The following is a 27,310-nucleotide window of genomic DNA, read 5'->3' on the forward strand; positions in this document are numbered from 1 at the left end:
AGCACTCTGCCACTTGAGCCACAGCGCCACTTCTGGCTTTTTTTGTATATATGTGGTGCTGTGGATTTGAACCCAGAGCTTCATGTGCGTGAGGCAAGCACTTTTCCACTAGGCCATATTCCCAGCTCAAAAAAAGGTTTTATTAATAAGGTAAACAAAAATAATACGTGAAGGATTGACTCTCACCTATGGTCCCTGGCGCACACAGGCACCAGGCAAAAGTATGAGAGGACCTGCTTTAATATGCAGGCAGGGCAGTTCACCTAAGCCCAGCTGTGAGCAGCCCATTGTGGGCCCAAGGAAAAAGTCCCCAGCTTCCTAGACCTACGGGCTTTTTCATTAACCTCTGCCTCCTTGCTCAGACCCCATGTAAAGCAAATTCACCTTCCCCCCCCCCCCCCACCAGTCTTCAAGACCCTGGGAAGGGCTGTGTCCCTCCCTGCCCTATCAATAAATGTGTGTGCCTGTGGTAGAGAGTCTGGCCTGTTTCTTTCCTCTCCTTCATTTTCCTAACAATACACTACTTAGGCATAAGTGCGGATACATCTGATGATAGCAATGAATGCTGTAAAGTCAAGAGGTGTTTACGATAAAACTGTGGGTTGGGGTTTGACCCTAATTTCCCCTGGAGTGAGTGTTCCCTTGGTTCTGATACCAGGAATGACACTTGGTGCTGGCACCCTTTTCAATTGGGACCAGTTTCAAAGTTGGCCTACTCATTAAGATTGGATAATTTTGACATAGGTGTGTGCGCACACCAATACTGGGCTTGATCTCAGGGCCTGACACTATCCCTGAGCTCTTCTGGCTGACTTTTATGCTTTAAAGGAAGGATAGGTTTTACAGTAGGGCCCCTTCCTTGAGATATTTTTCTTTGTAAACATTTTTTTTTATGAGATTTTTTTTTTTTTTTTTTGGCCAGTCCTGGGCCTTGGACTCAGGGCCTAAGCACTGTCCCTGGCTTCTTCCCGCTCAAGGCTAGCACTCTGCCACTTGAGCCACAGCGCCGCTTCTGGCCGTTTTCTGTATATGTGGTGCTGGGGAATCGAACCTAGGGCCTCGTGTATCCGAGGCAGGCACTCTTGCCACTAGGCTATATCCCCAGCCCTCTTTGTAAACATTTTTAACTGCCTAGCAGTCATCCCCCTCCCGATTCCACACCTATGATAAGTGTCTGTAAGATATCCTTGTTCAGTTCTCAAGCTGAGTCAGAGAGAGCTCCCTCCTCCTTCATTCCAATTAAATGTTGCTGTATGTGTGTGTGTATGTCTTAACAAAGCAAGTAGTGCCTGTGTGCTTTTAATCTCGTGTGTGTGTGTGTGTGTGTGTGTGTGTGTGTGTGTGTGTGTGTGTGTATTTTGGTCCTGAGGCTTGAACTCAAGGCTTGGGCACTGTCCCTGAGTTTTTCTACCATAGCTCCACTTTCAAAGTTTTGGTGGTTAACTGGAGAAGTCTCTCACAGAATTTTTCCTGTGACTGGCTTCAAACTAAATCCTAAAATCTCAGCTTCTGAGTAGGATTACAGGCATCAGCCACCAGCGCTGGGAAAGCTTTTCCTTAATAAAGCATTTGTCTTTGAATTCCTGGCTCCTGTTTCCCATGCTTTCTTTTCCCTGATTAATGCTGCCTCAGAATTAGCTCCAAAGAATAAGGAAAACTGGCTTACAGGAACACACTGCCTTGAAACATGTTAAGTGCCCTCACTATGCCCTAGGCACAAGTTATTGTCTGCCAACCCCCTCTACCCTTACTCTCCCCATTAGTGGCAGTGAAAAGTACAGAAATGGTTACAGACCAGATCTTGTACTGCCCTGCTATTCAAAGTGTAGTCTGCAGTCTAGCTGCCCCTTAGCAGACTGGTCATTCATACATCATATGGGAATTTGATGAAATACACACTGTTGGACATCACCTTCAGACTTCTCAATCATAACATGTATTTATTTGTGTGTTTGTGTGGGGCTTGAACTCAGGACTTGGGTGCTGTCCATGAGCTTTTTTGCTCAAGGTTAGCACTCTAACACTTGAGCCACAGCTCCACTTCCGGCTTTTGGGTGGTTAACTGGAGAAAATCTCACAAACTTTCTTCTGCCCAGGATGCCTTTGAACTGCAATCCTTGTATCTCAGTTTCCTGAGTAAGATTACAGGTATGAGCCACCAGTGCCAAGCATACAGATTTCTTATTACTCTTAGCTTTTTTCCCCCCTCTATCCCACTACCCAGACCCTTGTGAATCCCAGCTCTTAGTTTTGACCAGACAAAAAGTAAAAAGGTAAGGTTCATAAACAAAATAACTTAAATTCCTGGTTGTCTAAAAGAAAAAAAGTTCTTAAAAATTCCTGTACATGGGGCTGGGGATATGGCCTAGTGGCAAGAGTGCCTGCCTCATATACATGAGGCCCTGGGTTCGATTCCCCAGCACCACATATACAGAAAATGGCCAGAAGTGGCGCTGTGGCTCAAGTGGCAGAGTGCTAGTCTTGAGCAAAAAGAAACCAGGGACAGTGCTCAGGCCCAGAGTCCAAGCCCCAGGACTGGCCAAAAAAAAAAAATTCCTGTACATGGACTGGGAATATGGCCTAGTGGTAAAGTACTCGCCTCTATACATGAAGCCCTGGGTTCGATCCCTCAGCACTACATATATAGAAAACGGCCAGAAGTGGCTCTGTGGCTCAAGTGGCAGAGTGCCAATGTTGAGATGGAGAGCTCAGGGACAGCATCCAGGCCCAAAGTTCAAGTCCCATGACCCCTCCTCCCCCCCCAAAAAAAAGCAAGAAGTTAATGTGCTTAAAGTGATAAAGTGAAAATTTAAAAATTTAAATGGTTGTCATGTCTTTGGTGGAAGATGTGTGGTATTTTGAGAAAAATCAAGCATTTGTAGAATAGCATTGAACTCCTGGATTCCTGAGTGTTTGTGGCTCTCTTTAGCAGCAGTCTCTTTGGAACCATGTATCAGAGGATTTTAAGGTCTACCTTGATCTCTGGACACACATCAGGTTTTTGTGTGTGTGTGTGCCAGTCCTGGGTCTTGAACTCAGGGCCTAGGCACTGTCCCTGAGCTTTTTGCTCAAGGCTAGCCCTCTGCCACTTGAGCCATAGTGCCACTTCCAACTTTTTCTGTGTATGTAGTGCTGAGGAATTGAACCCAGGGCTTCATGCATACCAGGCAAACACTCTTACCACTAAGCCACATTCTTAGCCCCTTGTTGTTTGTTGTTTTTACTTCCCTATCAGATAAATTCCCTCCATTGTTTTACAATTTTAAAATCAGGCCAGCATGAGATATCACTTGTAAACTCTTGACACTGTGCTTTATTTGAGAATAAAGAGCATGGCTAGAACTTTGCTAGGAGGATCTTTACATTCTGCCCTAATCCTAGGGTATTATTACTTTCTAACCCAGTTGGCATAAGCTAGTGCTTCTTGGAGAATTAGAAAAAGGTTGAAATATATCTCTAAAATGAATCCACAGGAAGGAAAATGAATGGGCATTTTTTTTTGTTGTTGTTCCTTTAAAAATTCTACTAACCAGAAATACTTTCCAATTAATCATGAAGACAATACACAGCAGCACCAACAAGGCTATTTAGAAGTTTTTCTTCCACACAAACCACTTGAATGCTCTAGGAAAGTGGATCCTTAGCTAAGAGCAGTTCACCAAGGAAAAGGGCTAAATAAGTGCTTAACTAGTATTTAAAGTGTTTAAGGGATGAGGATGTGCAAACTTAGCAGCTGAGGTTTGTTTTGCCTCATGGAAAAGTGATAGTGGTCAGAGGAGCTAGTTCCAAGGACTGGTCCAGGGAGGGCCTCTGGTCCTGATAATCTGCCACATGCCCATTCCGGTGATGACCATACTCAAACTTGATCCGAAGCTCACCAATCTTGGACTGGGGAAGAATATCTGGGATCCATTCGATGATGAAAGGTGTTGGCTCCTTTTGATCTGGAGAAGTATTACCTAAAGAGAGGAAAAAAGAATACTCACTCAATAACATAGTTCCAGTTGACTTTAATGGGCACCCCTAACAGCAAGAAGGGTCAATTAGGCAGTCTCCCTGACTTTCACAATCAGAAGACCAAGAGGAGTTTACATAATCAGTGGTGACTGAGGTAAGAGTACATGACCATTACTCAGTACACACTATGTAAAAAATGAACTATGCAACTTAGGGGCAGGGATGGGAAAAGGAAAAGGAAGGAAAGTGAGGGAAGGGTAACACTGTCCAAGAAGCATTGTACTCATTACCTGACTTATGGAATTGTAACCTCTTTGCACAACTCCTTAATAATAACAATAAGAAGTACAAAGCAAAAACCCCAATGCACAAAAATGTAAAAGGTTACATGATCATTATATGAAGTTCAAAAAAAAAATTATAGCCATGCTCCAGTGGCTCACAGCTGTCATCCTAGCTACTCAGGAAGCTGAGATCTGAGAATCATGGTGCTAAGCAAGTCCAGGCAGGAAAGTCTGTGAGACTCTTACCTGAAATTAACCACCAAAAAAATAAAACAAAGCCCACAAAACAGTTGGGTTTTTTTATGTTTTTGATTGTTGTTGTTTCTTTGCCTGCTTTTGAGACAAGGTCTCCTAAATGTCTCTGATTGGCCTCTAACAACGTGTAGCCAAGGCTGATCTTGAACTTAAAAATCCCACTGCCTCAGCCTCCTGAATACTGAGATCACAGGTATGTATCATTACATCTGGCTCAAAAAAGGCATTGTATAGGTCTGTTAACTTTCCATTTAACATTTTCAGATTGCATTTGACTAAGAGTAACTGAAACCACACAAAGCAAAACAAAGGTAAGAGAAAGTCCTGAGGATTCTTTCTTTTTTTACCTGGGTGAGAACAATAAAATTGTTCCTCTACAAATAGATTTTTTGTTGTTGGTGGTCATGAGGCTTGAACTCAAGGCCTGGGCACTATCCCTGGGCTCTTTCATTCAAGACTAGCACTCACTCTACCACCTTAAGTCACAATTTCTGGTTTGCTGGTGGTTAAATGGAGATAAGAGTCTCATGGACTTTCCTGCCTGGGATGGCTTTCAACTGTGATCCTCATACCTGAGCCTCCTAAGCAGCTAGGATTATTATGGGTATGAGCCACCAGCACCCAGCTTAGTAAATTCTTTTTTTCATGTGTTTTTTTTTGCCAGTCTGGGAGCTTGAACTCAGGGCCTGAGCACTGTCCCTGAGCTTTTACCCAAGGCTGGTACTCTATCACTTGAGTCATAGGGTTATTTCCAGTCTTTTCTGTTTATGTAGTACTGAGGAATTGAACTCAGGGCTTCATGCATGCTAGGCAAGCACTCTACCACTAAGCCACATTCCCAGCTTTCTTTTTTTTTTTGTTGTTGTTGTTGATCATGGGGCTTGAACGCTGGGTCTGGGCACTGTCTCTGAGCTCTTCAGCTCAAGACTAGCACTCTACCACTTGAGCCACATGGCTACTTCCAGTTTTCTGGTTGGAAATAAGAATCTCATGAACTTTCCTGCCTGGGCTGGCTTTGAACCATGATCCTCAGATCTCAGTCTCCTGAGTAGCAAGGATTATAGGAATGAACCACCAACACCCGGCTTCCTCTTTTTTGCTTTTTAAGATAGGGTCTCAATGTAGCTATGTAGCCCAGGCTTTCCCTTCAACCTCTTTATACCTAAACCTAGCCTTGCTCTCATGATCCTCTTGCCTCTGCTTCCCAACTGTCGGAATTAGAGGTCATAGATATGTACCAGCATGCACAGCTGGAGTAAACTGTATAAATATTAGTTTACTTTTTTATTATTTTACTATTTATTGTTATTGTTTTTAGAGAATAGTTTGGTAAAAACAAAGCCTTAAAAATATACATGCACCTTGGAGAGATTGCAAATACTTGGGAAAACTTATTGACTCAATCCAATATATTTCCAATGGCTTCTGGTCCTCCTCCAAAGATAGTGACAGTTTATAGTAATAAGTTAGCCAAAACAGTGTATATAACCAGCCAGGCACTGGTAGCCTCATGTTGGCAATCCTAGATATTCAGGAGGCTGAGATCTGAAGATCTGGACAGGAAAGTCCATCACATTCTTCTCTCCAATTAACCAGCAAAAACCCAGAAGTGGAGCAGTGGTGCAAATGGTAGAGCACCAGCCTTGAGTGGAAAAAGCTAAAGCTAAGGCATAGCACCCAGGTCTTGAGTTCAAAGCCCAGTACTAGTAACAAAAAGAAAGGAAGAGAGGAAGGAAGGAAGGAAGGAAGGGAGGGAGGAAGGAAGAAGAAAAGCCAGCTGCAGAAATTTGATAAATATTCTATTATCCCATTTACATGACCTACAGAAAGTAGTTGAACTCACAGAAGTAGGCTGGTGGATGCCGGGCCTTTGGGGAGGCAAGTGTGGAATGTTACTGTTTATTGCAGTTGAGGAAGATGAGACTATTCTAGAGAAATAACTATATGAATATATTACCAGAGAACTGTACACTTAAATTCAGCTGGATAGTGGTGGCTCATGCCTGTAATCCTCACTGAGATCCAAGGATTGTGGTTTGAAGCCAATCCAGACATGAAAGTGTGTGTGACTCTTATCCCCAATTAACTACCAAAAAGCCAGAAGTGGCAATGTAGAGGTGTTCAAGCCCCAGGGTGCAAAGAGCAAACAAAAGAACTTTAAAACTTGAATATTCTGCTGTTTTTTAACAATCAAAATGTTTTAAAAAATACTATACATCACCTTTATAATAACAATAAAATGTTTAAAATAACATTGAAGGTAGATATGGAAAATAGTAAGTGAAAAAAATAGCCATGATATGATACCATGTCTTGGAAATGTGCCTTTGAAAAAGTATACAATAGGTTTTCTTTGTTTTGTTTTTTCCAGTTCTGGGGCTTGAACTCAGGGTCTGGACACGGTCCCTGAACTTCTTTTGTTCAAGGTTAGCACTCTACCACTTGAGCCACAGTGCCATTTCTGGTCTTTTCTGTTTACGTGGTATGAGTAAGTGAACCCAGGGCTTCATGCATGCTAGGCAAATACTCTACCACTAAGTCACATTCCCAGCCCCTCCATTCTCCCCAGAATGGAGAATTACAGGTGGTTTTTATCTTTGTCTTTCATGCTCTATAATAAAATCTATGATTTCTCTACAATGAATATGTATTAAATCTGTAATGTTACTTGGAAAGCCCTAGCTTAAATGAACTAAAACATGTTATTCTAGAATCCCTTTATAAAATGAATGAATGTATGCTGAGTGCCAGTGGTTCATGTGTGTAATCCTAGCTACTCAATAGGTTGAAATCAGAGGATTGTGGTTCAAAGCCACTCTGGGCAGGAAAGTCCATGAGACTCTTATCTCCAATTAACCACCAAAAAGCCAGAAGTGGCTCAAGTACAGCACACAAAACAAGAGTAATTTGTTTTACAAAGATCCAAGTCAAGATCCAAAACTTCAGATAACATAACAGGCAGAAGTGGCCCTCGATGGAAGATGGGCTATTAAAATTTACTTACACAGCTGGGCACCAGTGGCTCGCTGGTGGCCTATATTTCCAGCTACTCAGGAGGCTGAGACCTGAGGATCCTAGTTCAAAGTTGGCTGGGCAGAAAAGTCCCCATGAGACTCTTATCTCCAATTAGCCCTCAAAAACCAAGTGGTGCTGTGGCTCAAGTGGTAGAGTGCTAGCCTCCAGCACAAAGAGGCTCAGGGATAGCACTCAGGCTCTGAGTTCAAGTCCCACAATGGACAAAAAAATTTTACTTACCCACTTTGAGAAAAGTTTTTAGTTCCAAGGGTCGAAGTACTGGTTGTTTTTCTATGCGACCATAGGTTTCTGCTATGCTTTCTACTTCCACTTTAGGGCATTTAAACAGCTCATACGTTCCATCTCGGTTCTGAATAAAGCTGCGTGTGATTTCCAAGGGCATCTGGACACCAAGACAAGAAAGGTAAGATAGGGAAAACCTCCAAAGCAAGCAAACACTGCCAATAGATCTTTTATTATTCCTTTCTTCTTATTTTCTTGTTAGGTGTACTCAAACTAATTAAAACTTTCCATTGTATTTTCACGTAAATTCAATTTTTACCACTAACAAATCCAAATCACCATTTTTTTCCTACATCATAAATGCGTTTCCTTAATTTGAACCTCACCAAACTGATTTTATCCCTTCCCCTTCTGCACTACTAGCAGGATTCTTCTCTTAATACTCAGCTCCACATACCGCTCTCCTCCCATCCTGTGTGTGAAAGTGATGAAGTTTTCCCAGCCTGTTTTCTCACTTGCACAATGCAATGGATAGCAGCAGATGACTGCGAGGGTGAATATGGCAATGTAGGTGAATACTGTCTAGTAGCAGAAGCTCCAGTGATTATTAGCACTGGCTCCAGCCTCACTTGCCCTTGCCCTGTTCATTGAAGATGGTATGTCTCAGAGATTGGTATGTTCCGGCTGACTTTGAACCTCAGTTCTCAGAACTCAGCTTCTAGAGTAGCTAGGATTTTAGCTGTGAACCACCCAAGCTTGACTACCTTTTTTTGGGGGGGGGGGGCAGTCCTGGGGCTTGAACTCAGGGCTTGAGCACTGTCCCTGAGCTTCTTTTTTTTTAATTTATTTTTTAAATTTAATTTATTCCCTGAGCTTCTTTTGCTCAAGGCTAGCACTCTACCACTTAAGCCACAGTGCCACTTCTGGCTTTTTCTGTTAATGTGGTACTGAGGAAACAAAACACAGGGCTTCATGCATGCTAGGCTTGCACTCTAACAAGCAGCCATATTCCTAGACCTTGACTACTTTGTTGTTGTTATGGTTGGTGGTGGGCTTGAACTCGGGTCCTGGGCACTATCCTTGAACTTTGATGCTCAAGGATAGTGCTCTGCTACTTTTAGCCATGGTACTATTTCTGGCTTTTTGGTAGTTAATTAGAGACTCACAGACTTTCTAGCCTGGGTTGGCTTTGAACCTCAATCCTCAGATCTCAGCCTCCTGAGTAGCTATAGGTGTAACCCACCAATGCCTGGCTTCTTATTGTTTCCTAAGGGTAGGGTTATGTTACAAAATTCATTATGGAGCCCAGGCTAGCCTTGAACTTGTGATCTTCTTGCCTCAGCCTCTGAATGCTGGAATTCTAAGCATGTGCTGAATCACATTTGGTATGACTTATATTAAAAATTGAAAATCCTAGCTGGGCGCCGGTGGCTCATGCCTGTAATCCTAGCTTCTCAGGAGGCTGAGATCTGAGGATCATGGTTGAAAGCCAGCCTGTGAAGGAAAGTCAGTGAGACTCTTACCTACAATTAATTATCAGAAAACCAGAAGTGGTGTGCTGTAGCTCAAAGTGGCAGAGTGCTAGCCTTGAAGGGAAAAGCTCAGGGATAGCACCCAGGCCCTGAGGTCAAGCCCCATGACCAACAACAACAACAACAAAGAATTGAAAATCCTAAAATTTTTGAATTTCTTTGAAAACGAGTCTTCTAAAATGTCTAATGTGTCCTTGGCAAGAGAGAATAATAAGTAAAGATAATTTCTTTAATGAGAATCAAATTATAGCCAAATTAACTATAATTATTCATTAATTATAATAAAATTAACGGTACTGTACTGAACCCACTAACTCCATAAATAGTTATGTCATCTACAATTATACTTATACAAATTTTTCAGTTTACATCATTGCCTGCCAGTCAAATCTAGGGCTCATCATAGCTACCAGAGCATCATTCATTTAGTTTACAAGAAAAGTCCTGGGGCTGGGAATATAGCCTAGTGACAAGAGTGCTTGCCTCCTACACATGAAGCTCTCGGTTTGATTCCCCAGCACCACATATATGGAAAACGGCCAGAAGGGGCGCTGTGGCTCAGGTGGCAGAGTGCTGGCCTTGAGCAGGAAGAGGCCAGGGACAGTGCTCAGGCCCTGAGTCCCAGTCCCAGGATTGGCCAAAAAAAAAGTCCTCAGCTGGGAATGTGGCTTAGAGGTAGAGTGCTTGCCTAGCATGCATGAAGACCTGTGTTCGATTCCTCACTACCACATAAACAGAAAAAGCTGGAAATGGCGCTATGGCTCAAATGATAGAGTACTAGCCTTGAGCAAAAGCAGCTCCGGGACAATGCTCAGGCCCCGAGTTCAAGTCCCAAGACTGGCAAAAAAAAAAAAAAAAGAGATAGAGAGAAAAGTCCTGCTTCAAGCTAGGCACAAGTGTCTCATGCCTATAATCCTAGCCACTCAGGAGGCGGAAATCTGAGGATCAAAGTTTGAGGCAAGCCTGGGCAGAAAATTCTGTGAGACTCATATCAATTAGCCAGCACGAAAAGCTAGAAGTAGAGGTAAAAGTCAAGTGGTAGAACAGCACTGAGAGAAAAAGAAAAGAGTGCCCTGGCCCTGAATCTAAGCCTCAGTACTAGCACAAAAAATAAAATAAAAAATCCTACTTTGTTGCATTATGATCCCCCAAAGGCATAGAAAAAGCACACTCCAAATTAAGACAATTCTTTTTTTTCCCCTTTTGGTTCCTGGGGCTTGAACTCTGGGCCTGGGCAGTGTCCCTGAGCTCTTCAGCTCAAGGTTAGCACTCTACCACTTGAGCCACGGTGCTACATCTGGCCTTTTCTGCTTATGTGGTACTGAGGAATCAAACCCAGGACTTCATGTATGTAGGCAAGCACTCTACTACCAAGTCACATTCCCAGCCCCTTTCTGAGTAGTTTATTGGAGATAAGAGTCTCATGGACTTTCCAGCCGGGGCTAGCTTTGAACCATGAACCTCAGATCTCAGCCTTCACAGTAGTTAGTATTATAGGCTTGAGCCAATGGTGCCCAGCTAAAAAAAATTTTTTTTGTTATTATAAAGGGATGTACAAAAAAGTTACAATCACCTAACTTAAGGTAAAGACTACCTTTTTTTTTTTGGACAATGTTCCCCTTCCCTCACTCCTTTTTTTTTTTTTTTTCTTTTATAATGCCAATACTGGGCTTGAACTCAGGGCCTGGGCACTATGCTTTAGCTTTTTCTGTTCAAGGCTGGCACTCTACAACTTGAGTCATAGCTCGGCTTCCAATGTTTGGGGCTTAACTGGAGATAAAAGTCTTCCAGACTTTCCTGCCTGGACTGGCTTTAAACCGTGATTCTCAGATCTTAAACTCCTGAGTAGCTAGGATTACAGGCCACTGGTGCCTGACTTCAGTAACTTGCCTGGGTTGGCCTTCCACCCAAACCCTCCTGATCTCAGCCTTCCATGTATCCAGGTTTATAGGCAAGAATCACAATACCTAGTAATAATCACTTCTGAATAATCCCTTAGGATGGAAAAAGAGAAACTTCTACTGACAAGTGGAGCTCAGGGATCTGAGTTACTCCTCACACAGTCATCCGTCTGTACTCCCACTATTGTAGAAGTAATCTCTTACCTCTGGGGTATCTAAGATCTGTTTAACTTGCAGGATATTTGTGATATGCCAGGTATACTTGGAAAAGGTTCCCAGTGGCAAGGCATCTTTCCGAACAAAAGCTTCAATATAAAAAAGGAACAAATTTAGATTACCAAATGATACTCTCTTTTATTGTATTTCTTATTTTCTTTCTTTAATGCACTGTTGTATTTTCCTTATATCTCATTATTTGTGTGTATGTGTGTCCCTGTCCTGGGACTTGAACTCAGGGCCTAGGCACTGTCCCTGAGCTTTTTTTGCTCAAGGCTACTGCTCCACCACTTGAGCCACAGCTCCACTTTCAGCCTCTTGGTTAACTGCAGATAAGAGTCTCATAGACTTTCCAGACTGGGCTGTCTTGGAACTTTATTCTCAGATCCCAACCTCCAGACAGCTAGGATTACAAGCATAAGCCACCAGCACCTGTCTTTATTGTACCTTTTTTTTTTTTTTTGCCAGTCCCGGGCCTTGGACTCAGAGCCTGAGCACTGTCCCTAGCTTCTTTTTGCTCAAGGCTAGCACTCTGTCACTTGAGCCACAGCACCACTTCTGGCTGTTTTCTATATATGTGGTGCTGAGGAATCAAACCCAGGGCTTCATGTATATGAGGTAAGCACTCTTGCCACTAGGCCATATTCCCAGCCTGGGAATACAGAAAAAGCCAGAAGTGGTGCTGTGGCTCAAGTGACAGAGTGCTAGCCTTGAGCAAGAAGCCAGGGACAGTGCTCAGGCCCTGAGTTCAAGGCCCAGGACTGGCAAAAAACCAAAAAAAAAAAAAACCCAAGTAAGTACTAGATTACTATAATAATTAGAAAGTGCTGTGGCTAAGGGTGGCAAAGCACATGCAAAACATATGCAGAGTTCTGAGTTCAATGCCAACACCTAAAGCAAATAGTTTACCACGCCCAAATATAACTCTAAAAATAAAATCATCCTTTTTTACAATGATGGATACTGTCAAAACAGATTGTTGATGGGTAAAACAATGAAACCTCTTGATTTTTTTTTTGGGGGGGGGGTTGGTCAGGGGCTTGAACTCAGGGCTGCATGCTGTCCCTGAGCTCTTTTGCTCAAGGCTAGTGCTCTACCACTTTGAGCCACAGTGCCAGTTTTCTGGTGGTTAACTGGAGATAAGAGTCCCATGTCCTTTCCTGTCCTGGCTGGCTTCAAATCCTCAGAGTTCAGGGGGCTGGGAATATGGCCTAGTGGCAAGAGTGCTTGTCTCGTATACATGAAGCCCTGGGTTCGATTCCCAAGCACCACATATATAGAAAACAGCCAGAAGTGGCGCTGTGGCTCAAGTGGCAGAGTGCTAGCCTTGAGCAAAAAGAAGCCAGGGACAGTGCTCAGGCCCTGAGTCCAAGCCCAGGACTGGCAAAAAAAACCCAAAAAACAAAAAACAAATCCTCAGAGTTCAGCCTCCTGAGTAGTTATGATTACAGGCGTGAGCCACTGGCACCTGGCTTGAAATTGTTTTATGAAGGGGGAGGAAGATAAGGAAGAGTGACAGGGAGGGAAGATAGATTGGAAAGCATTGCATAAAAGCATGAAAATGTCACAGTGGAATCCCCCTGTACAGCTACTGATGCTATTTTTTTTTTTTTTTTGGCCAGTCCTGGGGCTTGAACTCAGGGCTTGAGCATTGTCCTTGGCTTCTTTTTGCTCAAGGCTAGCATTCTACCTCTTGAAACAGTGCCACTTCCAGCTTTTGCTATTTATATGGTCCTGAGAATTGAACCCAGGGCCTCGTGCATGCTAGGCAAGCACTTTACTGCTAAGCCACATTCCCAGCCCCTAATGATGCTATTTTTAAAAATCTTCCTAAATAAATAAAAACCTTCCCTTTATTTTTTTTGGCCAGTCCTGGGCCTTGGACTCAGGGCCTGAGCACTGTCCCTGGCTTCTTCTTCCCGCTCAAGGCTAGCACTCTGCCACTTGAGCCACAGCGCCGCTTCTGGCCGTTTTCTGTATATGTGGTGCTGGGGAATCGAACCTAGGGCCTCATGTATCCGAGGCAGGCACTCTTGCCACTAGGCTATATCCCCAGCCCCAAAACCTTCCCTTTCTAAAGCTTGGGAGTCAAAAAGAGTTAACACACACACACACACACACACACACACACACACACACACACACACACACACACATGGCTACAAGATGCGACCTAATAAGTATTAGGGCCTATAATGCTTTTTTTTTTTGGTCAATCATGGAGCTTGAACTTTGGGCCTGGGTACTGTCCCTGAGCTCTTCAGCTCAAGGCTAGCACTCTACCACTTGAGCCACAGCACTACTTCTGGTTTTCTGGTGGTTAACTGGAGATAAGAGTCTCTTCCCGGGCTGGCTTTGAACCATGATCCTCAGATCTCAGCCTCCTGAGTAGCTAGGATTACAGGCCTGAGCCATCGGTGCCCAACATGGTCCTCTAATGCTTTTGGGTAAATTTGTTCATACTTGGAAATATCAAACTTCTTAGTGGCCACCTCATTGTTCTTCTTTAACCAAGTTTATATATATTAATCCCCCCCCCCCATTCATTCTTACTGGTATAAGGGAGAATGGACCTTCTAAAAGAATGGTCAGTGTCCCAAGAACTAATTCTCAAAATCACACTCCAACTAACCCCACTCCAAGCATGTGCCTAAAATAGAATCCAAACCCTGAAAGTCCCACACAGATTTTTTTTCAAACATAATTCACTATGATCAAAATGTGTGTTGCTATTCCCGAGGGAAAGTTCGTACCTGTGGTGGAATTGGGGAGCCGCTTTTTTGCACTGCCTATTGATATTCTCTGTTGCAGGGCATCAAAAAAGGACTGAGGAATGTGGAACACCAGTGGCTCTGGTTTGCCTACAGAAGGAAAAAAAGTTATATAAAGAAACTTTCCTGATGTTTAGAGAGAAGTAAAAAGAAAAGGAGCCTGTTATTGGGTGGATCATGCCTATAAAATCCTAGCTATTCAGGCTAAGACACTGAAGACTGTAGTCCAAAGCCAGCCCCAGACAGAAAAGTCTGCCAGGCTAGACTCCATTTCTAAAACAAAGCAGGGCTGATGTGGGCACCAATGGCTCATGTTGTCCAGTAGCAATCAAACTATTGTGGAAAACTTTTTGTGTGTGTGCCAATACTGGGTGGGGCTTGAAGTTAGGGCCTGGGCAAGGTCTCTTAGCTTTTGCTTGGGACAGTGCTTTGTCAAGGCTGTAGTAGAGTTGCTATTTGGGTCACAGCTCTAATTGTAGTAGAGTTGCTACTTGGGTCATAGCTTTTTTGATAGTAATTGGGGATAAACATCTTGTGGAGGCTGATTCTTAGGATTGTGGTTTGAAGCCAGCCAGGCAGTAAAGTCTATAAGACTCTTATCTCCAGTTAGCCAGAAGTGAAGCTGTGGTTCAATTGGTAGAGTACCAGCCTTGAGCAAAAAAGCTAACAGACAGGGCCCAGGCTCTAAGTTCATGTCTCAGGACCAGCGTGTGAACACACACACACACACACACACACACACACACACACACACACAGAGCAAAGCACAAATACTTTAATTTCTCTTACTTCCAGAAGAGCCCAGTTGGGTGACCAGAACTTACCATCAAACTGGTAGTGCATGGTCTGATGGATACGTTCTGTCACACTGGCCAACCAATCTTGGAAGGATAAGGTTACCTGTGCCTCATCCAACAGCTGACCACAAACTAGAAAAAGAAAAAAACTGTAACTTTAATTTTCTTTTATAATAAGTAATTGAAGTTTGAAAAAGGTTAAAGAGCTTGTAGAAAATAAAGTGACCAAGAAAGTGAAATCCAAAGAAACTAGATAACTACTAAGTGAAAAGTTAATACATAATCACTGTACATATTTATTTATGGGTTACAATGTGATAATTCAATATAGACATTTTTTTAAATGCCACTACTGGGACTCGTACTCCAGGTCTGGGCATAGACTTTTAGCTTTTTCTGCTCAAGGTCAATGCTCTACCATTGGAGCCACAGCTCCACTTCTGGCTTTTTTGTGATTACTTAGAGATGAAGAATCTCAGAACTTTCTGCTGTGGATGGCTTTGAGCCATGATCCTCAGATCTCAGCCTTCTGAGTAGTTAGGATTATAGCTGTAAACCACTGGTGTTAAGCTTAAGACTTTTTAAAAAATGCTTGTCCTGGGATTTGAACTCAGTAATTGGGTACTTTTTTTTCTTTAGGCTAGTACTCTACCACTTGAACCACAGCTCTACTTCCAGTTTTGTGGTAGATTTCTTTTGGAGAAAAGAATCTAATAGACTTTCCTGTCCAGAGAGGTTTTGAACCAAGATCCTCAGACCTCAGCCTCCTAAGCAGCTAGGATTATAAGTGTGAGCCACTGGCAATCCCCCACCCCCAGTCAAGGGGCTTGCACTCTGGGCCTGGGTGCTGTCCCTGAGCTCTTCAGATCAAGGTTTGTGCTCTACCACTTGAGCCACAGTGCCACTTCTGTTTTTCTGGTGGTTAATTGGAGATAAGAGTCTCATGAACTTTCCTGGCCAGGCTGACTTTGAACCTCGATCCTCAGATCTCAGCTTCCTGAGTAGCTAGGATTACAAATGTGAGCCAAAGGCATCTGGCTTTTTTTTTTTTTTTAATTTTAAGAATATAAAGTTAGGGCTGGGAATATGGTTTAGTGGTAGAGTGCTTGCCTAGCATGCATGAAGCCCTGGGATCAATTCCTCGGTACCACATAAACAGAAAAAGCTGGTGGAAGTGGCGCTGTGGCTCAAGTGGTAGAGTGCTAGCCTCAAGCAAAAGAAGTTGAAGGACAGTGCCCTGGCCCCAAGTTGAAGCCTCAGGATTGGCAAAAAAATTTTACAAAAAGAATATGAGGTGGGCTGGGAATGTAGCTTAGAAGTAGAGTGCTTGTCTAGCATGCATGAAGCCCTGGGTTCGATTATGAAGCCCTGGGTTCGATTCCTCAGTACCATATCAACAGAAAAAGCCAGAAGTACTACTGTGGCTAAAGTGGTAGAGCGCTAGCCTTGAGCACAGAGAGGCTCAGGGACAGAGTCCAGGCCCTGAGTTCAAGCTCCAGGACTGGAAAAAATAAAGATAGAAAGCTGGTTAAGTTCATGCTTCATGCTGATCCCTAAACTACTTGGGAAGCTGAAATGGGGGGGATTTCAATTCAAAGCCAACTCAGCTGTAAAGTTCAAAAGATCTCTTTCTCAACAAAGGGCTGGGAGTGGTGGTACATGCTTGTTATTCTAGGTACATGGGGAGGCTAACTTATGTAGACCACACCCACACATATGCCAAGGCAGGAGTCAAATTTCTATCTCAAAATTAAACAGCAAGCTGGGTACCAATTGCTTATTCCTGTAATCTTAGCTACTCAGGAGACTGAGTTCTGAGGATTGAGGTTCACAGGCAGCCTATTATTAGGGGATGTTCTTTTTCTCCTTTTTTTTTTTTTTTTTTGAGGCTCTGGGGCTTGAACTCAGGACTTGGGTATTGTTTCTGAGGGCTCTATCTACCACTTAGGCTACACCTCGACCACCTGCTTTCTTTGGTGCTTAATTGGAGGTGAGTCTTATGGATTTCCTGTTTGGCTGGCTTCTGACTGAAATCTCAGCTTCCTGAGTAGCTAGGACTACAGGAGTGAGTACCAGCACCCAACAAGATATATTCTTATCTGCAATTAACTGGAAAAAAAACGGAGTGGAGTTGTGATTCAAGTGGTAAAGCACCAGCTTTGAATGAAAAAGTTAAAGCCCTGAGTTCAAACCTCATTAGCAGCACATACATACAGACCACCTGAAACCCAAAATCAAACAAACAAAACCTCTTTACCAAATAGTAACATTTTCTAAAATGACAGTACAATATTAAATCAGGAAAATGAAATTCAGTGATCTGCTTCATATTTCACCAGTTTCTACATGCACTTATGTGTAGTATATGTGCATATGTCCTATGCAACTTATCACATGTAGATTGTGTCAGCACCACAGTCAAAATACAAAAGGATTCTATCACACAACTCTTTTCTATTGATCCTTAGCAACCAATACTCTGTTCTCTGACTCCATAATTATAGATGTCATTTAATTTTGAGCATGATTTGAAAACTGGTGAGACAGGAAACTCAGCTCATATAAATCTATGTGCTGCTAATGTTTATGGCAGTAGCACTCTTTGGGAGACAAATATACAATTATTCCTTTTTGCTTACTGCTTCTGACTTCTTCAGGAACATTTTCTACTGCTGTATACTATTCTAGAGTGGGAAACTTACCCTGCCTTTTTAATGAAGAAGCAACAACAGGCTTTTTTAGGCCACTCTTCCTTAGACTGCTGCTCACTGCATCTTGAGGAATTAGTGACCTATTCATTTGTGCACCTAAATCACAGATTATTAAAGTAATTAAAAATATGTTTGTGGAATATATAAATTGATTTGACATTAATTCTAAAGAGTATGAAACAAGCTGAGTAAGATGGCTCAACCCTGTAATCCCAGCTATATGGGAGGAAAAGATGGGGGATTGTGGTTTGAAGCCAACCTGGGCAAAAGGAAGTTGACTGGGGTGGCACACACCTGTTATCCTTGCTATGGGGGAAGTACAATGGTTAATCAAAGGGACATGCACCTTAGCCCAAGTCACACAGGAAAGAAAGCACAAGTAGGAAGATCACAACCCTCCAGCCTGGACATAAAATGGAGGCCCTACCTTGAAAACAACCAGTGTAAAAAGGGGTTCAAGTAGTAAAGCACTTGCCCAGCAAGCACAAATCCCTGAGTTCAATTTCCATTTTTTTTTTTTTTTTTTTTTGGCCAGTCCTGGGGCTTGGACTCAGGGCCTGAGCACTGTCCCTGGCTTCTTCTTGCTCAAGGCTAGCACTCTGCCACTTGAGCCACAGCGCCACTTCTGGCCGTTTTCTGTATATGTGGTGCTGAGGAATTGAACCCAGGGCCTCATGTATACGAGTCAAGCACTCTTGTCACTAGGCCATATCCCCAGCCCCCAATTTCCATTATTTAAAAAAGAGTCTAAAGCATAAAGTATTTGCTAATTTCAAGGTTAGCATCACACTTTCTAGAAGGAAATCAGCCTTATCCTTTATACTCAAAATTTAAATTTTTTATGCTGTTTATAGAATATTGAGGGTGAAAATAGAAATGAAAGGAAGACAATAATTCACCCATTGTTCTTTTTTTTGGCCAGTCCTGGGGCTTGGACTCAGGACCTGAGCACTGTCCCTGGCTTCTCTTTTTGCTCAAGGCTGGCACTCTGCCACTTGAGCCACAGCGCCACTTCTGGCCATTTTCTGCATATGTGGTGCTGGGGAATTGAACCCAGGGCCTCATGTATACAAGGCAAGCACTCTTGCCACTAGGCCATATCCCCAGCCCCTCACCCATTGTTCTTACCTGTCAGAATAATCATAATTAACTCTCTGATGAGCCATCTTCTTAGCTTGTTTTGCTGCTTTTTTTTTTGGGGGGGGAGGGGACTAGCCATGGGGCTTGAACTCAGGGCCTAAGCCCTGTCCCTAAGCTCTTTTGCTCCAGGGTAGCACTCTACCACTTGGAGTGACAGCACTACTTCTGGTTTTTGAGTGGTTATTTGGAGATAAGAGTCTCACAGGGACTTTTCTGCCTGGGCTGGCTTTGAACCACAATCCTCAAATCTCAGCCTCCTGAGTAGCTAGGATTATAGGCATGAGCCACTAGTGCCCAGCTGCTTTTTTGATTTTAGTAGCTATAATTATACTAAGGTTATCAGATTAGAAAAAAAATTCTTTTGAATGTAGATAATAATTTTTTAGACTAAGTATATTCTAAATATTAAGTTTGAAACAGTTATACTAAAAATAGTTATTTAAAATTCAAGGTCTATTGAGCATTCTGTGTTTCATGAGGCTTAAGTGTAACCTAAACATGTCTCTCCAATAAGGGTTGGGGGAGTTGGTCAGTGGCAGACTGTTTGCCTAGCATGGCAGGCCCTGAGTTCAATCCCTAGCACTGTAAAAGTAAAATGAGCAAAGATTACACATAATTGCTGAGGTTCAGTGAAAGATATAAAGCTTAGTAGAATAATGTCCAAAGACAATATCACCAAACAAACAAAACTGGCTCTCACCAGACACTTCATCCTTCTTCCTCTTCTTTGGCTTAGAGGCAGCAGTCTCACAAGCTGATACAGTTGATTCTGAGTGGCAACCTAATTGGGGCACAAGAGTCTCTCTGAGACCTAAAAAAGAAAAAGGTTTCTAAATTATTAACTGTTCAAGAGGAATTATAGGCCTCAATCTAGAGAAAATACTAATTTATAAGAAATCTAAATCCTCAAAATAAAGAATGGAGTCTTTGTCTCCTTTTTTTTTTTTTTTTTTCTAGTCCTGGGGCTTGGACTCAGGGCTTGAGCACTTTCCTTGGCTTCTTTTTGCTCAAGGCTAGCACTCTGCCAATTTGAGCCATGGCACCATTTCTGGCCTTTTCTATATATGTGATGCTGAGGAATCGAACCTAGGGCTTCATTTATTATATGAGGCAAGCACTCTTGCCACTAGGTCTTATTCCCAGCCCCTCTTTGTCTCCTTTAAAACAAACTCTGAAAAAATATGTGTTTTTGCTTATTGTTTATTATATTGGTAAGAGGCTTTCCTAGGCTAGGGCTATCACTTCAGTGATAAGAGTGCTTGCCTAGCATAAGGCCCTAGGTCTAACTCTCTGCCACAGGAAAAACAACAAAAACCAGACTAAGTAATATAAAACTAAAAAGATGGGATCTGGGTACTGGTGGCTCATGCCTATAATTCTAACTACTCAGGAAACTGAGATCTGAGGGTCCTGCTTTCAAAGCCAGACCAGGCAGGAAAGTTCATGAGAATCGTACCTCCAATAAACTTAAAACTACCAAAAGCCAGAAATGGAGCTGTGGCTCAGGTGGTAGAGTTCTAAACCTGAGCCAAAGAAGCTCAAGGACAGTGCCCAGGCACTGAGTTCAAGGCCCAGGCCCGGCATACACACACACATAAAGTTGGGAGCTATTATCAGTTAAAAATTAAGACAACCCGGATGCTGGTGGCTCATGCCTGTAATCCTACCTACTCAGGAGGCTGAGATGAAGATGGTAAATCAGCCTGGGCAGAAAAATCTGACATCTTAATTAACCAGCAAATGCCAGGAGTGGCTGGGAGAACAAGAGAAGGGTGACATTGCTCAAACATCAACGTACTCATTACCTGACCTATTAATTATGTGTTGGGTTTTGTTTATGTTGCCAGTCCTGGGGCTTGAACTCAGGGCCTGAGCACTGTCCCTGGCTTCTTTGTGCTCAAGGCTAGCACTCTACCACTTCAGCCACAGCACCACTTCAGCCTTTTCTATATACATGGTGCTGAGGAATCAAACCCAGGGCTTCATGTATGTGAGGCAAGCACTCTACCACTAGGCCATATTCCCAGCCTCTGCACATCATCATTTTAACAACAATTTTTATTTTAAAAAGCCAGAAGTAGATCTTATACTCAAGTTGTAGAGTACTGACCTTCAGTGAAAAAGTTAAGCAAGCTTATCAGGCCCTGAATTCAAACCCTAGTATTGGCATGACACCAAACAAAAAAGAACATTAAGTTGTCCCAGGCAACTGGGAAGATAAAATCTGAGGATCCAGCACCACTACTAGGGGGATGGAGACAGAAGGATCACAAGTTCAGGAACAGCCTGGGTAAAGTTAGTAACACCTTATCTCAAAGACAGAATAAAAACAAAAGGAGTAAAGTATTGGGTGGCTCACACCTGTAATCCTAGCTATTCTGGAGACTGTTATCTGAGGATTGAGGTTTGAAGCCAGCCTGGGAAGGAAAAGTCCATGTGAGTCTCATTGCCAAAATTAACCATCAGAATTGGAGCTGTGGCTCAAGTAGTAGAGGATAAGACTTGAGTGAAAAAGCTATGGAACAGCAAGCAGGAAACACCAGGCCCCAAGTTCAAGCCCCAGAATGGGCACACAAAAAGGCTGAGGCCACAAGTCAAGTGGTAGAATCCTCAACCAAGCATGAGGCCCTGGTTCACTCCTTACTACTGCTGCTTGGGAAAGGAATGTTTTGGGTTTTTTTTTTTTTTTCTTGGTCTGTCGGTTGTGGGGCTTGAACTTGGCCTGGGTGCTGTCCCTGAGCTTTTCAGCTCAAGGCTAGCACTCTATGTCTTGGTTTTGGTGGTTAATTGGAGCTCTTTTTTTTTTTTTTTTTGCCAGTCCTGGGGCTTGAACTCAGGGCCTGAGCATTGTCCGTGGCTTCTTTTTTGCTCAAGGCTAGCACTCTGCCACTTGAGCCACAGCACTACTTCTGGCCTTTTTGTATACAATGTGGTGCTGAGGAATCAAACCAGGGCTTCATGCATGCGAGCACTTTACCACTAGGTCATATTCCCAGCCCCTTAATTGGAGATAAGAGTCTCACACACTTCCCTGCTTGGGTTAGCTTCAAACCAACATTCTCAGATCTCAGTCTCCTGAGAAGCTAGGATTTATAGGCGTGAGCCACTGGCACCCAGCAAGGAATGTTTTTTATTTGATTAAACAGTAATTGTGTCTGATTTTGCTAGGACAATGCCCAATGCTTCAGGGGAATTCTTTGTCATTTTAGAGTAACATAGTAGTAGCATAAATCATACCACTTACCACTAGAATCATAATTTAGGAAGTCTGAGAACTCCTGAGCCAATGTCTCATCGCTGGCAAAGGCACAGATGCAGGCAAAGAAATGAATGCATCTCTGGGCAGCCTCATCCTTGGAGGCACCAGACTTGTGCGATTTCAGTGTCTGGCAAGAGCAGAAGAAGCGGCGCTCTGGCAAACTTTTGGCACTGATTTTCTGCACAAAAGATGTATGCAAATATCCCAAGCTATGTTTCTGGCTTGCCTTGCATTTTACTACCAAGATGTTCTTAGTAATCCTCTGTACCAGGGGACCTGTGGGTTCGGTAGCCAACTGCCAGATCGTCTGTTTGGTTTCTGGGGAGGCCTGCATAGCATTCAGGACTGAGCTCTTCAGGGTTAGAGGTGTGGCCTCTGCCTGGCAGTTCACTGCCAGCTTGATGTGCTGGCACTGGTTTTCCACAACACCCTGAGTGGCAGCTTTTAAGCACGAGGGGACATAACACCGTCCAGAACTTAGCTGAGTGATGATTGTCCCATCCACAGTCTGGATTGTCGTCTCTGAAACACCTAGTTCCACAAAGCATCGGTAATCAGGGCCCCGGTCCCTTTGCCGCACAGAGTAGACCTGCAGATCGGAGCCTGTGATGATTTTGACAGCATCAACACTTGGCTGCTTTCGTGCACCATAGCGAAATATAGTTCCACATGTCTTGTTCTTACAGCTCAGGCCTCTGGTCCCATTGTATGTTCCACATCGGGGACACTTTCTGATTCCCCTCAATGTGGCCTTGCCCAAGTCAGATAAGAAAGCTGGGACCTTAGTTCTCAGAGAATTTGGTTCCATTTTTCACAGGCCCTAGAAAGACAAGCCCATTGGCATGAGTATATATACACAAAGCAAAAACTGCTCATGGCATTTAAAAACAAAAATGAAAGAGGCAAATCATACAACAAAGCAATATAAATCCTTGAATACAAAATGCTCTTCATTTATATATGATACACACACACACACACACATAATTTTTTTTTTGTGCTGGTCCTGGGGCTTGAACTCAGTACCTAGGCACAGTGCCTGAGCTTTCAGGCTTAAGTCCAGTGCTCTACCACTTTGAGCCACAGTACCATTTCCAGCTTTTTGGTAGTTTAGTGGAGGTGAAAGTCTCACAGACTTTCCTGCCTGGGCTGGTTTTGAACCATGATCTTCAGATTTCAGCCTCTGAGTAGCTAGGATTACAGGCATGAGTCACCTCTGTACATTTAAAAACAGTATTTTAGTAATCAAAGTACTTTTCTACACTCAACCTTTTCTGTATAATAACCAAAGTTTCTTAACCAACTCTTTTTTTCCCCCATTCTTTAATTTTTTTGCCAGTCCTGGGGCTTGAACTCTGGGCCTAGGCACTGTTCCTGAACTCCTTTTGCTCAAGGCTAACACTCTACCACTCGAGCCACAGTGCCACTTCTGGCTCTTTCTGTGATTAATTGAAGGTAAGAGTTTCACAGACTTTCTTGCCTGGGCTGGCTTGGAACCGCAATCCTCATATCTTAGCCTCCTAACTAGCTAAGATTACAGAGATGAGTCACTGGCACCTGGAAAATATTTTTCTTTCTTTCTTTCTTTTTGAAAGTTTTAGTATGGATTTGTTTTAGTATAACAAAGTTAAAGTAGGGAGAAATATGAAAAAAAGAAACCTTATCTGCTCCTCATGCAAGGAATGGAAATTAAAGATTCAAAATGGCAAGCCAGGCCTAGTAGTTCTTGCCTGTTATCCTAAGAACTCAGAAAGCTGAGATCTGAGGGTCATGGTTCAAAGCTAGCTTGGGTAGGAAAGCCTGTGAGACTCATTTCCAAGTAACGACCAAAAAGCTAAAATGGAGGTGTGAGTCAAGTGGCAGAAGGCCAACCTTGAGCAAAAAAAGCCAAATGAGAGTCTGAGGTGATGAGTTCAGCCCCCTATTACAAGTACAAAAACAAAAGATTTAGAATGGAAAGGGTTTTTTTGTTGTTTTGTTTTTTTGCCAGTTGTGGAGCTTGAACTCAAGGCCTGAGCACTGTCGCTGGCTTCTTTCTGCTCAAGGCTAGCACTCTACCACTTGAACCACAGCACCACTTCTGGATTTTTCCATATATGTGGTGCTGAGAAATTGAACCATGTATACAAGGCAAACTCTCTACTACTAGGCCATATTCCCAGCCCCCAGAATGGCAGTTTTCATACTTTCTGAACTGGAAGGGGGTCATGTCATCTAGAAACTCCTAATCCTCAGACAATGGTTTTGGGTGGGTAAGATGGGTAAGGATTCAAAAACATAGAAAATTTTCAGGACTTCCTTTTGCAGACATTCCTTTCCTTCTTGCAGTCTCTACCTACTCATGAAGAGTTCTTAGATTTTACCATTTCAAAGAAAGTAGATTTAGAAAACATCAATGTCTCTAATCTTAGGTGTTAACAAGATACACAGATGTTTTAATTTCATCAAAGACTGAAGAGGAGGAAAGATGGGTTTTTTCCCTTTCACCATTTCCCACAAAACCCAATCCTACCTGTATCAGCTGCTGGGGCATCTGGAGAACAGTATAGCCTGAATTTGTAAGACCTAAATAGGATGATCAGAGAGGACAGGTAAAGGCATGATCACTTGCAGAGTAAATGATATTACTTAGCCCAAAGGCTACGGAAGATTGAACTCTACGATGTAATAATGCAGACATTCTGTCTCCTCCTTCTTGACCAGCCAATGGCAAAGCTCCTGACCAATGTTCCACAATCTAGGATTCCCACTCCCCTAAATGGAGATCTTGGCAGTCTATAAGTAAAACAAGAAAATAATATTAAAGTTATACACAGATTGGCTGATTCTTAGAAATCAGAACAGAGGCTGGGATAGACTGTCCATAGTATATATGAGGCCCTGAGTTTAGTCCTCAGCACCAAACAAGTAACAACAACAACAACAATAAAAACAAAACTCCAAGACTAACACATAAAATCATGCACTCTAAGGCCTAGGATAGCCTCAAATTGCAATCCTTCAATCTCAGCCTCCTGGCACCTAGGATTACAGGTGTGAGCCACCGGCTCCCAGCTTTTTTCTTTTTGCCAGTCCTGGGGCTTGAACTCCAGGTCTGGGCACTGTCCCTGAGCTTCTTTTGCTCAAGGCTAGCACTCTATCACTTGAGCCACAGTGCCATTTCTGGCTTTTTCTGTTTATGTGGTACTAAGGAATCGAACTCAGAGCTTCATACATGCTAGGCACTCTACCACTAAGCCACATTTCCAACCCCAGCTATTTGTTTTTGAGTTAAGGTATTGCTATGTAGCTCAGGCTGGCCTGGAACTCAGGATTATCAGCCTTCTAAGTGCTATGATTATAGGTGCGCACCCTCATGTACATGCCAATGTTTATAAACATATAAATGTAGGTTTGTTTTTTTTTTTGTCTTTTTGCCAGTCCTGGGGCTTGACTCAGGGCCTGAGCACTGTCCCTGGCTTCTTTTTGCTCAAGGCTAGCACTCTACCACTTGAGCCACAGCGCCACTTCTGGCTTTTTCTATATATGTGGTGCTGAGGAATGGAACCCAGAGCTTGATGTATATGAGGAGAGCACTCTACCACTAGGTCATATTCCCAGCCCCAAATGCAGGTTTTGGCTTCATCAAATGGAGTCATATTGCATGCACTGCTCATAATTTGCTTTTTCCTCTTAATATTTGCTACCACATTTCTATGTAAGCACATACAGCCCTGAATCCATCCTTTCATGGCTGTACTTTGTAGTGTTATTATTACAGCCTAAACAGCTCTAGCAATATTTTTGTAGGAATTTTTTTCTTTCTTTTTTGGCCTTGAACTCAGGACCTGGCTGCTCTCCGTGGGCTTATTTTCTCTCAAGACCGGTGCTATACTGCTTGAGACAGTTCTACTTCCAGCTTTTTGCTGAGCAATTGGAGATAGTCTCAGGACTTCTCTGCCTCGGCATGTCTTTGAACCAGATCCAAGACTCCTGAGTAGTCAGGATTACAGCGTGAACCACAGATGACTGACTGGAATTAAAATAATTTTTAATCAATTAGTTAACTAAAACCTCTTAAGATTATGCAACATGGGCTGGGAATATAATATAGCCTAGTGGTTGAGTGCTTGCCTCATATGGGTTCAATTTCTCAGTACCACATATATAGAAAAGGCCAGAAGTGGCGCTGTGGCTCAAGTGGTAGAGTGCTAGCCTTGAGCAAAAAGAAGCCAGGAACAGTGCTCAGGCCCTGAGTTCAAGCGCCAGGACAGGCAAAAAAAAAAAAAAAAGATTATGCAACATAAAAAGAAAATTTGTCAGTAAAGATGATCTTTTAATATATCAATCTTGTCTCACTTCCTATAGGAATAAATTCAAGACAGATGAAACACTGAAGCACAAAACAATTGTTATTTTTTCTTTTCCTTTTTTGTTTTTCTGATCTTGGGACTTGAACTCTGGGCTTTGGTGTGGTCCTTGAACTTTTGTGCTCAAGGCTAGCACTTCAGTGACTAAGCCACAGCTCCACTTCCAGCTTTTTGTGGTTAATTGGAAATAAAAGTCTCGTAGTTGGCTTTGAAATCTGTAATCCTCAGATCTCAGCTTCCTGAATTGTTAGGGAAAACTGGCTTCATCTGTTTTTGCCAGTCCTGGGCCTTGAACTCAGGGCCTGAGCACTGTCCCTGGCTTCTTCTTTTTTTTTTTTTTTTTCTCAAGGCTAGCACTCTGCCATTTGAGCCACAGTGCCACTTCCAAACTTTTCTATATATGTGGTGCTGAGGAATTGAACCCAGGGCTTCATGTATATGAGGCAAGCACTTTACCACTAGGCCATATTCCCAGCCCTGGCGTCATCTGTTTTTAAGACAGAGTCTCACTATATTGACTAGGCTGACCTTGAACTCCTGAGGTTGAGAGTTTCTCTTATGGGGCTGGGAATGTGACTTAGTGGTAGAGTGCTTGCCTAGCATGTATGAAATCCTGGGTTTGATTCCTCAGTACTACATAAACAGAAAAAGCCAGAAGTGGTGCTGTGGCTCAAATGGTAGAATGCTTGTTTTGAGAAAAAGAAGTGCAGGGACTGTGCCCAGGCTCTGAGTTCAAGCTCCAGGACTGGTTTAAAAAAAAAAGAATATAAGAAAAAAGAAAGCCCTAGGAATATAAAATACACAGCTACTTTTGGAAACAGTTTAGCAGTTGCCTAAACTAATGTCTATAGAGGAGATTTTTTTATCCCAATTTGAACAT

General features: G+C 42.9%; 1 protein-coding gene across 5 annotated transcripts in view; it reads right to left on the reverse strand.

Annotated features, from left to right (window-relative positions):
- Window positions 1-3,286: 3,286 nt before the first annotated feature.
- Window positions 3,287-27,310, reverse strand: part of C8H2orf42 (chromosome 8 C2orf42 homolog) — a 29,103-nt gene continuing 5,079 nt past the window's right edge. For 2 of the 5 annotated variants that reach the window (XM_048352676.1, XM_048352678.1), the window contains exons 2-10: window positions 24,594-24,856; window positions 22,067-22,901; window positions 19,523-19,633; window positions 17,674-17,778; window positions 14,999-15,103; window positions 14,157-14,264; window positions 11,392-11,492; window positions 7,752-7,914; window positions 3,287-3,959 (exon numbers count right to left, since the gene is read on the reverse strand). In XM_048352676.1, the coding sequence (XP_048208633.1) occupies window positions 3,751-3,959; window positions 7,752-7,914; window positions 11,392-11,492; window positions 14,157-14,264; window positions 14,999-15,103; window positions 17,674-17,778; window positions 19,523-19,633; window positions 22,067-22,889 (1,725 nt within the window). In that variant the 5' untranslated portion in view covers window positions 22,890-22,901; window positions 24,594-24,856 and the 3' untranslated portion in view covers window positions 3,287-3,750. Of the gene's footprint in view, window positions 3,960-7,751; window positions 7,915-11,391; window positions 11,493-14,156; window positions 14,265-14,998; window positions 15,104-17,673; window positions 17,779-19,522; window positions 19,634-22,066; window positions 22,902-24,593; window positions 25,059-27,310 lie in introns of those variants that run through there. The other 3 variants (XM_048352679.1, XM_048352677.1, XM_048352680.1) reach the window with 3 other exon arrangements.

This window comes from Perognathus longimembris, chromosome 8, assembly GCF_023159225.1.
Source record: "Perognathus longimembris pacificus isolate PPM17 chromosome 8, ASM2315922v1, whole genome shotgun sequence".
NCBI lineage: Eukaryota > Metazoa > Chordata > Mammalia > Rodentia > Heteromyidae > Perognathus > Perognathus longimembris.